General features: G+C 29.9%; 1 protein-coding gene across 3 annotated transcripts in view; it reads left to right on the plus strand.

Annotated features, from left to right (window-relative positions):
• The window catches only part of LOC116768414 (uncharacterized), a 58831-nt gene that overhangs the window by 15014 nt on the left and 27992 nt on the right, over window positions 1-15825 (plus strand). For all 3 annotated transcript variants that reach the window (XM_032659125.2, XM_061523950.1, XM_061523960.1), the window contains exon 2: window positions 6642-7016. In XM_032659125.2, the coding sequence (XP_032515016.2) occupies window positions 6642-7016 (375 nt within the window). The remainder of the gene's footprint in view (window positions 1-6641; window positions 7017-15825) is intronic.

Here is a 15825-nt window from a genome sequence, read left to right on the forward strand (position 1 = left end):
ACCAAGTGATATATCAATGAGATATAATATAAACAATAATTTTACAACAACTGATAATATAGTGTAGCTTGTTGACGGTAATCGCATCGGAATTCAAAGCACTTGGTTCCATATCAACATCGTTACGGAGTACACACATAACATACATATATACATGCAGATATATTATATTTACGAACACGTACTGGGTACGCGTATATTTGAATATATGCCTATGCGCTCCATTTTATCCGTCTGACGGAAATCTGAAATTTCACTATGTACTATTCTTATGTACTATAACTTTACGTGACATATATTAAGCCAATAAAAAGTGGCATTATATTACACCGTGCCATATTGTTAAGATTATCACATTAATTAATACGTTTTCAATCGTTTCAAACCTTTTAAATATTTATGTATAGATAAAATGATAGTTGTTTTGCACTTGGGCGATCATCATTCCATAACTATGATTAAATTTCAATGATTTATTTCTTGACTCTGTTATTATTATATTTAATATAAAATTTTAAGAAGTATATATTTTTCACACTCGCTTAATTTTTTGATGTTTTCACACATACCAAACTTTTATTTAAACATTAAACAACGAGGACAAAATTGCGGGTTTCAGCTATACAATAGGACTAAAATGTTACCACTGGATGTTACACAACGGTTTGAGACGGAATAATCTCTTTCTGTAGTTTTGATATCAATTATAAAAATAAATAATAAATTTTCTCAACATAATACTGTTATTTTAAAGGCATCTAACTCACAGACAAGTTAGTATATATAAAATATAGTATATTTAACATTGGTAACATTATATATTTTTATTCGGAGTTTTATAATTTATATCGGCAGTGTCCCCAATTAAATGGCGTAATATGAAAATTATAAAAATTGTTTTTATATTGAACACGTAAACTCTTCCCGATGAAACTGTAGCTGTTATTAATTACCTTTTAATAGTTTTAACATCAAAGATTCGAACGTCCATATCGCGATTTACACTAACAGCGTGATAAGGCACACCGCCAACGAAAAGCCTTAAGCAGGTAAATGTCATTATCAATGCATTATAAACACTGTTATCAGCCGATACTGATAATATTTATCGCATACAAATATTTATTATATTCAGAATTGAGAATTAATTAACTCTTTCATTAAGGAATTGAGATTTAAATAACTTTTTCATTACAATAAATTAAATATAATTTACTTTTTATATGTTTTTAACTGTTAAATGAAAAATCTGCATCATCTTTACATCATTAAAATTTTAAAATGCACCGCGGTCTGTGTACCGCAAATCTGAAATCTTTTTTTTCAAACGGAATACGGCACGAGCGTGCTTTTTGCATTTTTATTTGATACTTTTATTGCTTTCTTATTCTGGTAATATCGTTTGCGGGTATACGTGCTCTACTATTACACAGTATTCACAAATAAAAAGATACACGTTTGTACTGAAAGTTTGAATGTTCAATTTAAGCAGTGTTTATAGTCGAACGGACGGTTTTTTTTTGTTGTTTTTGTAGTATTTGCTTTCTTTTTGTTTCTCTTTATTAAGACATCAAATACCGCACAGAAAATTATTCATTTATTTATTTTAACGTAAGCTCATAGTTTACAATTCATGCATTTACAAAAATGTTAATAAATTAAGTTACAGAAAATTACAGCGTATTATAAACACGTAGAATAGACAAAATATTAAAGTTAAATGTAACTTTTCCTATAATAGGAATCAATTAAGTTGAAGATAAATATTTTTTTCCTGACAAACTTATTAAGAATTCCATCAAAACAGAATAATTGTAAATTTAATATTCAATATCAGATTGTTATTAAAATAATGGTTGTTTGAAACACCAGGTGGAGCTGACAGACGAGTTGAAGCTTTTGATCAATGTCATTAACTTTTCATAGAGTTGCCGCTTTCAATTGAGAAATATTCGATGAGAACGTATTGAAGTTTACTCTGAAATGTGAACTGATAGCCGTAATGCTTTTATTCCATATAATAAATATTGTATTGCAAAAAGCAAGTGTTCGCTTATCTCAAATAGTAGATGAGAGATTTCCATTATTGCAGATCTCTTTATTTTACTTTAAAAAGTTTATTTCAATGATTAATTATTAATAAGGTTTTCAAATAGATTTTTTATTTATTTAATCTGAATTTAAACACGGGACTCTTCTCGGGACTCATTCTGTTGCAAAATTTTTTTTAGACATAATATTATTTTAATTTTCACTCAAAGCATTCATTATCTGTAAGAAATTGGAACATGACGAAATTTAAACCACCTAAATTATCATTTAGAACCTTACGAAACTTTCAAATTTCGATCATGATCTGAATAATCGACGATTGAAAAAATATATATCTTCGACCTATTTCGTGAACTACAAAGATTTAATAAAAATGAATTTGCTTCTTAATTACAAATATTTCCATTTTGTTTTAATATTTATCAAGAAAAGCTTTCTTATACACGAATGCATTGAGAAAATTTTATTTGCCAAGGAATTTAAACGATCCATTAGCTTGTTATATAAACTGGCTTAAAGTTAACATTGGATTAATCTCAATTACAGTAGCAATTGTATTTCAAATGGTTATTAATGTGATGACTTGTATATACCAAGTAATATATATAAATTGTGGGGTTTTTCTATTCTGTTGAATTCTTTGAAGGTAAATTAATGTATTTTTAAAATTTCATAATGAATTTAACATCGAATAAGATTTATAAAGCTAAGAAATATTTGTAACAACAGCTATAGATTAGTTACCGTTATAGAAAAAAATATCTTTTTCTTTTGTTATAAAGAAAAGAAATTAAAATTTAACTGTACCTTTATTTGTAATTAGATTCTTGTAACTATTCTTCACTTTTGGTACTAAAGGAAAAAAAATACTTTTTTAATTCTATGGCTTCATTCGCAGTGGAATCGTGGAATACTTTGCCCGATGTCTTCGTTTTTATTTGATAGACGAATTATAATCTTGAGTACTGTAGAAAAATCCCTTCAAAACTCTCATTAACGTTACATATCGTATATCATTACTTCATATCTTTTTTAAATCTCACAGGACATACTTTTGTTACCATACTGTTTGATTCCCAGATTATGAAGAGTACAATTTTGAAGATGAAGGTACGAACAACCTGACATAAAAACGTTACAATGTTGAATTGTTTTTTATTTGTTGTATATCATATCTATCAACATCTGGTAAACATATTCCTTATTACGTCTCACCTTCATAACTTAGTGTAACGAGCAATTCTACTCGTTACATTCACTAATAATCCTTATTTCAATATATTTAAATTTCCTCGCCGCTTGGAAAAAGTTAATAATACCTTAATCCTATTTGAACCGCATCGCACCCACGATGACCTATAAAAAGATGTACCTCAGAAATCCGTATTACAGTTTGCATCTCGAATGGATTTATTTTACGATTTCCATTAAACGAAAGTGAACCGGAGTAGTTCTCAGACGAATGAAGACGATGGATTTCTTGGAATGCTTTCAACCCTTCCCTGTTTAACTTCACTTCACCTTAATTGAAATTCGATTCTACAACTTACGGTATTATTTACGTTATTTTCAAAGTTTCAGGTCGATATCTTTAAATTGTGTACTGACATGTCGCTTCTGTTTCTATTTGGTAGGTAATTAAGGGTTCTGTTTGATATTATTTTTAACTTTTTTATATCAGATTAAATATTAGTAATGGAATACGTAAGGCGGTGAGATAAAAAAATATCCAATGTAACACAAAAGAAACCTCATCGGTTGAGGAAGTAAAAGGAGTCCTAGATATATCGTAATATTTTAAATATTTATATTTAATATAATTATATAACTTCAGTCGCTACATATGAACAACATATTCTTGTTTGAGCAAATATTTCATCCATTGCCAATATAACATTTACTGTACAACAAAGAGCTATTTTTAGCCTAGTTCTTTAGTAGTAATTAGAGTTGTGGGACAAAGGCCTATATTTAAATGAAAGCATTTCGTTGAGATAAGTACTCACTAACCTAAGAGTCAAAACATAAATATTATGTTTTATATAACGTACTCTAATGTATGTGATTTTTTTAAGTTCTACTTATGTACAAGGATGTTGACGAATACGTAAGGTTGTATACACTGAAGTGGTTTATACTGAAATATTTTTAAAAATAATATACGTGAGTTTAATACGCAACAATCATTTCGGAGGAAAGCAATTTATTATTCATTCGGAGAGATCGTTCCACGTAGAATTGGCATGTCTAAGAAGATATTGATGATAAGGATAGTTTAAAACGTACATCAGATAGTTGGCTGAGACATTGTTATAGCGGCATTAAAGTGTAATATATTGCAAGAACCTAATTAGTTCTGTTCATAAACTTAGAGAATTACAATAATAATTAAGTCAGAGAAGATGTTACACAGGTTAATCAGTATTAAATTAGTATCCTGTTTATAAATCGCTTATACTAACGGCTTCGTGATGGCATTCTGAGAAATATCTTTTCGAACTAAACGAGTCTAACAGCCTGAGATAAATAAGCAACATGATGTGTATACAGTTATTTAAAAATTTATGTAATTCGACATTATGTAGCGTTCAAACAAAATAAATTTACGCAAATTAGGACCGATCAGATTATTTGATTCATTGCTTGTATCTTATTTTGTCTTCTTGAGAATAAATGAGACTTAATTGTTCCTGAAATCCTGGATCGATCGACAAAAACATAAAAGCAAAAATATATTAAGCTAAGTTTTGTCATATATCTATAGCGTATAAAAAATGCCTTGAATACAGTTCGTATTACAAACACAATCAATATTTATTGATATAACTATCTAATAGTCAAATTGGTCTTCGTCATTGTAACTTTGTGCCGCAAATGTATTCTTCTACCATAGTAACAATTACATTTTTTTCTAAGTCACGCAATAAGGAAACGTTGATGATATGGTCATCAAATCAAAATAATAAATGTAAAAAATTTTTTTTTTTGTTAAAACTATTAATTATCATACAAACTATAACATTACTCTGAGTGGACACTATTCTTATCACAGTCAATACAACAAGAACAAACAATACTTCAGATAAAATTTAAAACATATTTATTACTTTTCAAACGTAAATTTTACTGGATAATGGAGATTTACAAAAAGGTATCCCTATGAATTTATACACAAGATTCATCTCGATTCGCTGGACTTATGTAAATACTTTCAGCGCAACTTCAGTTTTCCTTAGATCAATAAATTGTTTTTCGAGTTTGAGGTTTTAGGTTGAAAACAAATTTAAATTCCGAATCGGTTTTTTAAAATAAATTAAAACATGAATATATTAAAAGTAACCATGTGACAACAATAGTTTTGCTATGATATTTTTTTTAATTATTTACCACACACCAAGAATCGCTTTACGGAATATCAAATCCCAAAAAAATCTTTAATAAACTTTTAGATTACCAAACCGATTTAAAAGAACCGTTATGACGTAGTAAAGTTAAAGGAAAACGCCCCGACTCATTTGTGAGAGCTCTTAATTGTCTTTGCGAGATTTCATTGCGAGTTGTGACCGAATCGAGGGCGCATTCCATTTTCGCCACTGAATCAACTGAGAGTTTTATATTTCTCCTCATTCTGTTATTAAAGTTCATCAAATTAATTACGTTTTATAATAATAAAACGTTTATAACCCTTCGTTTTATATGCATGCATGCAATAACTTTACAGGATTCTGTAATAAAATTATGTGTGATAATTTTTATCGCGCGTATTTGGGTTATATTTTTTATATTTAGATTTTTTGGATTACTTTGTGGTTGGGTATATAATTTAGATACATAGTACATAGTATACATTGTAGATTTTATATACAACTAAGTTCATGTTCATTAAATAAAATGTGCATTGCAATATAAATTACCTTAAATTATCTCAGTGGCAAACAAACAGTCGACTCAAACAATAGCAAGGACGCCTTCGCATGACAAAAAGGTCGCTACCACGCTCCATCACATTCAAGATAACTGGATATGCTCTAATTAGAAAGTAAACAATGCTTAGGTATAATGTTATTAAACAGTCTAGGCATAAATTGTATTACAAACAATACATTGGTTTCAATAACGTTCTATGTAAATTGTACAGACAGTTATTGGGGGACTATTTATGAAAATAATTATCTGTAGGGGAACCGAAATAAAGGCACTTTAGAGAAGACTTTAAAGTACTTAAATACTTTAAGATATAATTATGTATATCTTTAACAACAACAATATAGCTCTAGTAGAAAGTTACAATGCCTTTAGAGATAAAAGTTTACGGAACTTGACTTACAGTTAAAGTAAGAAGATTTATGTCTTATCTTTCTTTTCTCTTGTGACAAAACACTACTACACTTTGAACGATTTAAAGCCACTGGAGAAATTTGTTTCAACTATCTTCAGAAATCCATTGAAAATTCTGACCTCAATTGAAACCACCAATAATTCAGTTATATAAATTTAAAAAATATTGTTTTCATTATGACCTCTAATATGTTATATATTTAAGTTTATTTTTCTCATATTGAGATTTTTAGAATAAAACTATTTTCCAGATAACGACGCATGCAAAGAGAGCGAAAGTGAATCTCAAGACGATTGGCGCGATGCGGGCGGCGGGGCCTTCGTGAGGTCCCGCCTCGCTATGGGCTCAAACATCAGCCAGCACTCCGCTAAGGGTCTGAAGGGCCGTCGGGCACGCTCCAGTGGTGACCTCTGCAATGGCGAAACGAAAAGCCAAACCGAGTCGTCGGTTTGCGGCTCGGTTGTCGGTGACGTTATGGGTTGGAACAGATCGCTTCCTAACCATTTGGACGGGAACAGACATCTAGCGGATTACAGCCGCGTCAATAATAACTACGGTGACTTCGGTACTTATAGGAGTCATCCCAAAGGCGGGAGAGGCTTACGTTATCGCGTGTCAAAATCTGGTAAGTCTGTGTATTTATTATCGTATCATAGAAATATAACAAAAGTGATGGCTATAAACATGCCTGGTGATGATCCTCAAAAGTTATACGACATAAGGTATATTTTCGTAAAAATAAAAAAAAAAACTATATAATAAAATTTCAATTTGGTTCCGTATGATGCAATATTATGTTTAAATGAAATGATGAATCTTAAAGAACTGAATCATCCCATACCGGGTCTAGCAAATATAAAATGCACATCTGCTCATACTTGTCTAAGCGTGGCGAATATACTTGAAACTTTTCTTCCTGTTAAGTGTTTTGATCTGGGAAAGGCGTACTTTTCGAACTATGAAAAGTTGATGTAAGCTCAACTAGATAAAATTGGAATTTAACGCTCTTTCAGCCAGGGATTATGGAATGTGAAAGCTTTTATGATGGCAGTTTCCAGGTGAACGATTTCCCGACCAAGGAATAGACGCTATCTTTTTGATTTTTATTTACTAAACTTTATAATATTCTGAATTGATGGTTTATATATATTTCGTATAAAACTGTTTTATATATACAAAACAGCCCTCAATGTTTTTTAGATTTTTATTATTTTAAGTTATTGCTTAAACAGTGAAAGCGAACCATAAAACAAACATTTTAATGGTTCTCCGCTCTCCATAAAGAAATTAGCGAGAGATAAAAATATCTGAACTTAACTACCGCCTTTATAATCTGGGCAGAGTTCCATCGGATCAGATAAAACGGCTAATGGCTCTGGGGGCCGAACATCGATCTTTCCATGGACCCTCTCGAAATGTACTTCAAGAAATAAAGATTTGTCTCATTTTTATAATACCAATTATTGTATTAAGAAAGAAATGAATAGCTTGGATAATCTTCTCATTATTATTATTTAAAAAAGATCAGTGAAAAATGAAATAAGTTAAATGTCAAAGGGATCTTTGACAACATGTTCTGTTTAAGACGAAAATAAACTTGCACTTGCTCAAAATAAAATAGCAGCCATTATATGGATTAAACATTTTACATCAATATTTATGAATGTAATTCACACATCTAATTTTAGTGAAACAACTTAATAGAAGTCGCTTTAATTCTTTAGTCAAAGACCTGTGTTGTATAATAATCACATAATTTCAAACGGCCGGGAAGACAAGCCGTGCAAGGTTGTTAGTTTTGCATAAAGGCGAAACTGAGTGCCTACGGTGTGCTAGGCTATAATGTTTATTGCATGCAGAATACGGAACGTAATCCCCAATTTCTGCCATGTCCACCGTCCATCTGTATGACAAATTAAATTCAAACAAGAAGATAATTTCCTAAACGCCAGCCAGAAACAACATTTTACCGAACACGTACATTTCAGACATCTTTTATTTTACTTTTTAGCTGCAAGGAAAAGGTAGCTGTATTATTTCATGGAAATGAGATTCATTCACAGTTTATGAACTCGAATTTATTTTACAGTGCATTTTATTTGTTTCTTCTCTATTTACAGTAAAAAAGAAAGTCTCAAATGTTCGAACATTCTGCGCCATGTTGAAGTAGCTCTCGGTAAATTTATTTTCCGTTATCCCAACACTTTCAATCGGTAAATACGTTTATTAGCATTGGTATTTTTTTTTTTACTCAATATATTCTTTAACTCGTCTTATATATTAGCCTTATTGTACGATCATAATAAAATTATGAGTGTAAAGATAACTACATATTTACATACATTTCGTTAAACCTACATTTGTCGCCAACCTGAGCTCCGAACAAACACTGTAAAGCAAAATTAACATCTAGATATTATTAAAAATCTTTTCTAAACTTTGGTAGGGCAAACATGTTTGTGGTTCTGCCACTAATTAAAACTGTTCGGGAGTTTCGTATGAAACTCTCATGTTAAAGCTTGGATATTTTGAGAAAATATTATACTACAAGTTGAATCATTAATATTTCCTATTTCGTTATATATACATACATAATTTTTTGTAAGTGACATGTTTTCATGGCTTATTACTTAAAATCCCACAGTTATCGTAAAATCTGTGTTTACATTTATAAAAGATTATTAATTACAATATCGCCAGACATTCATATTTGGTTAGTATCACACGAACCAACTCGGGCAGTATTACATCAGATCCAATGGCGCATATACATTGATTACGTGCAAATTTGTTTGGCTTGCTGCATTCCGGTTTGAGATCGGATAAGTAGACAGTAACACTGTCGTCACACCCGGCCCAAATAACTGTAGGTCAAGGATAACCTTCAACAACCCATATTATGATATCGCTGAGTATTGAATCCGATTTTCATTGCTAGTCAGCATAATAAGAACAAGCCAGCAAGTCAGTTCTGACACTTCACTAAGACGTTATTTTAATTTCTTGTAAAATATAATGTACATATATCTTTTATACAGTACCATAGAATGGTTTTTTAAAAACACGTAAATTATATTTTGTATAAAAATTATCTATAGATTTTTCCAATAGTTAATATTAATTGACATAAAAAAACAATCTTAAGCATACTTGCTTTGATAAAAATAAATGGAACTCATTTGTTAATTTTCTCATCACAAATTTTCCGTTTAATGAGCAGAAAAAACAAAGATTTCTTTACCCTCATTATTAATACCTATTTAATTCATAAGTTAAACATCTCTTGACGTTAAAATACCGTCGTTTTAATGTGGGAAGAGTTCTACTATCCCACAATTCAAGAAATATGCCTCTTTCAAGTTGCCTTGTATTTACATACCTTTATCGTGACGACAAATATTGGTAGGTTTTACTCAAGACTTTGCTATGACATACGTATATTGACTATTTTATTAAAGTTATGTTTAGTTATTTGGATATGTACTTGTAGATATGTATAAGTCGCTTTGCTTATCAATCAGGAGCATTTCCGACCTCAGTGAGTAATCTCTGTACCATAGAAAATACACATACGAAATTTCATGCATGTCATTAAGTTATAGAGCAAAAGACGAATAAATAACGAACAAAATATTTATTATATAGTAATAAATGAGGCTAATGTGTACGTGAAATTATATCATATTTGTTATGTGATCATCACTGGCTCTAAAAACATCAACACATACGTAGGTAGAAATTAGTATAATGTTTTTCACCACCCTTTGAATAGTTGTTTTGAGAACCGTGTGATTTACAACACACAAACGACTGTTTAGTATTACATGCACTTAGCATTATATAACATAGAGCGTATAAAGTTACTTATATCTTAAAAGTTATTTTATGATACAGAGTATTATAACTTGTAGTGTTTGCAAATATTCAGTGTTTATTTTAAGAATAATTTAGTATTGAATTTTCTCATATTTTTGTTTTCATAGTATTTAAATGGAGAGCTTATAAAATATAATTCTAGCGAATAAAATTCTTGCCGTCGCGTAAAAAGAGGGTTAAATGTTTTGGGGTTCATGTGACCAAAATCATTTGCAGTTAAAGTTGTTCATAAAGGTACCGGGATTTCCTGAGATATTATCATATATGTATGTATGAATAAGTTTCCTAAAAGCTCACAGATTATCTTTTAGGTTTTGCTCAAATAATACGTGACTTTTGAATTTCCTTCTTAACATCGACAATTTTTAGTTGTAAAAATTATTATTAAATTATTATTATTATTAACCGCAGTGGTAAATATTCTTTTAAAAATTTGCTGTAATCATCAAATAACAGCATAACTTGATAGAAACTTAAACCTTTTATTTGTAGATTTCTGTGTCGAATACATTTTCTTTACCTAGCAAACCTGGAGCACTAAGTAGCGAGGTGGCACCTTTAATAAAAAAAAAGTAAGTGCCTTTTATACCACCGTTTGAACATTTAATCTCTGTTTTTAGAGAACTATAAGCACAGCTTCAATTAATCTTAAAATTTCCGCCCATTTACAAAATTTAAATAAAATTCTTCTTATAACTTAATGGATGAAAGTTCTCAATGCTAAAAGACAAAGTGTGGTAATTTGACTTAGTCATTAAGGTCAAGCACCTCCGAATTATAAAAGCATTTTTTTTTTGTGTTTAAAACCATTTTATAATAAGACCTGTCAAGGTTTTGTTATAATTATTATTTATATCAAAAATATAATATAGATCGACTTTCTGTTTCCTTTTTGTTCAATATTACGTAAAAGTTTACAGAGACATACTTTCCCAAAATAAATATGTGTTCATATCTATGTATAATACCTTAAACAAAGTTTCATTAAAAGTCAAAAACTTAAAGTTTTACGACACGCTGCAAGTAAAATTGCTCTTTCAAATATAACCTCGCCTTTTAAATTGCAAGACTCGACAATCAAGTGATGACGGACCGACGTCGATCTGACATTCTCTGTTAGAGCCATCACACAATAGGGCTTGTTAGAATTGAGCGTTACGGACACGTCAGTAGGAGAGGCACAATCTCATACCATCAAAGCATCACTTCCACTTAAAACGATTCAAAAACACAATCAAACCATTTGCAAACTCGAGATAAATATGACGGCCCATTAATTATTATTTCTGTATAAAGTAAGCGAGAAAACCGTGAGGTAAATGAATTATTTAAAAATTCCAAAACTTTATGACCGACATTTCCCAATTTATGTAAACAATGTGTTGATTTATTATTCATTGTATTACAGCGCATTGAAAAATTAATTTTCAGCAAAACAAAAGCCGGTCCATTCCCATATGGTTGTTGGTAACCTTTTAGATATTCAATGCGTTATTTAATAAAGCAACCAAACAATGAACACTTGAGTATGTAAAGCGCAAAATAAATGCAGACAGTTTTTGAGGTTCCGTACCTGCAAATGAAGGAAAGGACCTTTATAAGGATGAGACAAAGTTTTAAAGCTTGTATTTATTTCAAAATAAAAAAATTTTTTTTTTCGAAAATTACTCGACACTCTAGTATTGATGCAAGCATGAGTAAAAGTAATAGTATTAATTATGCTTTATTTGTAAGCTATTCGAAAAATTTTCTAACAGCATATTTATTTTCAATGAAGGAATATAAGCGTCCAAACTTATATGAATTGCCGAATTCTGTTCCTTGTTATATTTATTTATTTATCTATAATAAAGGATAAGTGAAATTAGAAAACTAAAAAAAAATCTTAATTCAGAAGCATATTTATGAAAGACATGCGCTGTTATTATTGTAAAGTCTATTTAGCGAAAAATTTGTGGAGTCCCCATTATTGAAAATTTTCCCAACTGTTGTTAGGAAAAAAAGATTTAATACCTAATAAGAAAGAAAATAGTCATTCACAAAACTAATACAAAAAATATAAATTCTTGTGTGGATGGAGTGCGAAAAAAACGTACCGTAATTAATGGTTTTCTGCAGATCTAACAATTTCAAAGCATCTAACATCCCACAGAAATATGTTTGACGTTAAGGTGTTCCAGAATATTGGCGTAAGATATATAACTGATCAATCAGACAAGAATACGGGCTCAGTCACGTTACCAGAATCATTAAATTAAATTCACAGCTAATGCGTAATTTAAATTTATTTCCAAACTTTACATTATTATACAAAATTAATTGTCGACTTGTACGGTTGAAGTGAAACCACGTGTGCTAACGAAGCCAAAGCGAATCCAGTCACAAAGATAACTATAAAGTTATTATTGTTGGAGCGCAATAGGTAATATGAACTTTTAGCTGTTCTAAAAAGTTACAATATTTTTTTTTATTTGTGAGTAAAATTTATCAAAAAAATATGTTACATTTTATTAAAACAGTGACCGTTAAAGATAACTATTATAAATTGAATGCGATAATCACACTATAATTTACAAAAACTAAGGTCTTTTTAATTGTTCAATATATTATTTTAAATAGTTAATGTATGTACATCAACACTGAACCTCACACAAATAAATTTCCAATAATAGCTTAAGTGGCGTTGTAATCTTTCTTTTATGAAAATGCTGAATATTTACACAGTGGGAGAAAATATATTTTCATTCAAATACACTCCATACAATATCCTACCACATCTAACAAACCACATATGTTTACGTAATTTTACGTTCGAGCTCTTGTTTTCCGGACTGCTCGGCGGCAGCCATTGTGACTGTTATCACGTCCAAAACTTCACGAACGAACAGCTTTATATTTCCCCATTGAATTATATGAGACCAACATCTTTTGTCCAATTTTAAAAGCTTTGAGTTTTTGTACCATCGGAATAAATTCCCGAGAGCCCACATCTATTTCATTGCATTTTTTATCGCAAATCCTGAATAAATAATTCAAGGCTAAGAGATAGATATTATTATAATCAATAATTCTTAATAATTACTAGTAATTTATAAGATATTCAATTAACTTCGAAAGCGATTATTTCAAATGAGAAAACGTTTTGGTCGTAAGAAATAATAATGGTTTATTTTAACAATTACTTCTCATCAAAGTGTTTTATATTTAATTAATATTTTGAAACTGTTTTATAATTTAAATAAAAGCTCTTTGACGGACAATGATAAGACAAAATAAAATTATGTTAATAATGCTATATTAATTTGACTTGTTTATTTTTTATAAAATCCAACAACCAGATAGAGGCCGAATAGCTTTTATTTTATATTATCCATTTTCCGCTCCTCGTGTATCCATACAACAATACCCTTTGAAAGTGGGTACTAACAAAGAGACAAGAATACAGAGAATATATAATCGGAACGTTTTGTATCTAATGGGCAATAACGCTTTGTCCTCGACTTCCACATTAATCAATACCAATACATGAATAATTTCATATACATCTTCATACTTCAAAAATTTTATATTGTCCTAAAAAATTTATGAAATAAATACGTATTTGCCGATGGAAAATAAACCGATTCTATGTTTCTTTCTATGAATCCAAATTTGAAGAAAATTTTTAGTTGGAATAGATTTAATACGCTGCAATTTTAAAGTAAACAGCCTTTGTGTTCCGCACGAAACTCCAGCATTGATCCCCTAGCGAAAACTTAAATGCTAGAGCAGGAAATTATGCCGACATATTTGCATATATTCATAAATCCCCTTTCGTTACAAAATATACCGAAAGCATAGTCGGTTCCCATAAATCAATGTAAGTAACGCCATTCCCTCTACAGCCCCCCAACTAGTCCGTAGCACGCAAACCTATATTTTGCCTTTGTTCTTTCAAACATGTAAGATTTGTAGTTCTATTTTTCGAGCTAAGTTTGGTAATTCTACATAGTTATGCTATGTAATCATCTTTTATAGACAAAACACGAACATTGTGGCAGAAAAATATATCATGGCTAAATAACCACCGTAGCTGTTTCCAATTTTCATGTCCCTTCGTCACTTATTCGGATACCATTAGGACGCCAAAATGTAATAGAAAACAATGTTTTTTAGATGAAATTATATGTCTTCTAGTTATTTTATCTCGTTTTGATGGAACAATCTTTTTATTAATAAATACAAAAAGTCCGATTTTTATGTATCTACTGGAACTAAAACTTTAACGATCTATTCAGAATGAGAACAGAGATCAGTAGTTCAATCAGCTCCCCCTTTTGAAAGTAATACTTAATTTGATCATTTTAAGTTCTATATTACGGTCACAATTTGCTTGTTGCCCTAATACCTGGTTGACTACCAACTGCAGTTGAAAAATATTTCTAATCAGACCTTCAACTCATATCTATTGTAGATAGTGCTATTGTCTTTATGAATTCACTACATTTTTTTGTATAAACCTACACCGATTGGAATTCTGTTTATACAACATAAAACACAATCCTCAACGTTTCACGTTCCACAATAAGAAAAAACGAATAAGCCACATGTGATAAATGAGAATTTTATCTAGGTTTCATTAATATAGCGGTGTTTTTAAATTTTATTTTATGAGTGCAATAATCGAATGACATTAATTCTACACGTAGTAAATTTTATCATTAATGTTCTAATTCAAATCAAAGTCTCATTGTATTGCTATTTTTCCTTCTTTCATTTTTTTGCTGTAATAAATTTATCATCACATTAAAATATTAACTTTATACTAACAATAACTAATACATTTCTTATCAGTTTCGTAATTACCATTTATAGTTTTCTGAAGGAAATATAAAAAGTACCTAAGCAAATGAATTTTCTGAAACAGTTTTTTTTTATTAAAAACCCAAAACGTAACGACTACTAAAGTGGTTTTTATTTTTACTTGAACAAATTCTGGAATCCAAATTAAATTAAAACTGGGATGCCTTCGTAATACCAAATGAAACTTCCTAGTCTTTTTCTTCAAAAAACGAATGAAAAGGGTGAGTCAAAATAATGGCGGAAAGTAATGCCTATATAATGAGATTTTATTTTCTTTTATCTCGCACATTTTTGCTTTCCTTTATATATAATTACACTTAACAAGATCTTTTATCGAATAAACTGAAATAAAATTACAATAGTTCTCAATAAAACGCTATACACTAAATGATATCCATAAAAAACAAATTCACTACATTGAAGAATGAATTATGATGTATTTGTCGCAAAAATATAATGTAAACTAGTGAGAAGAATAAAAGGAAATATCTTTAAAACGAAGAATCACTAGCTCGCTATACGTATTATAATAATACGTAATATTCGTAGATATTAAGTTGTTGTTAAAAATTAAACAAATTATATTAAGAACATAATGGATATTTTTGAATACTTCATTTGCGACTTAATAAAAGAGTGAAACTCATATTATTCGGATATACTAAGCGTGCTTTATTTTTGTAAATAACTACATACTCCCGACGTTTCGGTTACTT

The sequence above is a fragment of the Danaus plexippus genome, chromosome 4 (assembly GCF_018135715.1).
Source record: "Danaus plexippus chromosome 4, MEX_DaPlex, whole genome shotgun sequence".
In the NCBI taxonomy this organism is placed as follows: Eukaryota; Metazoa; Arthropoda; class Insecta; order Lepidoptera; family Nymphalidae; genus Danaus; species Danaus plexippus.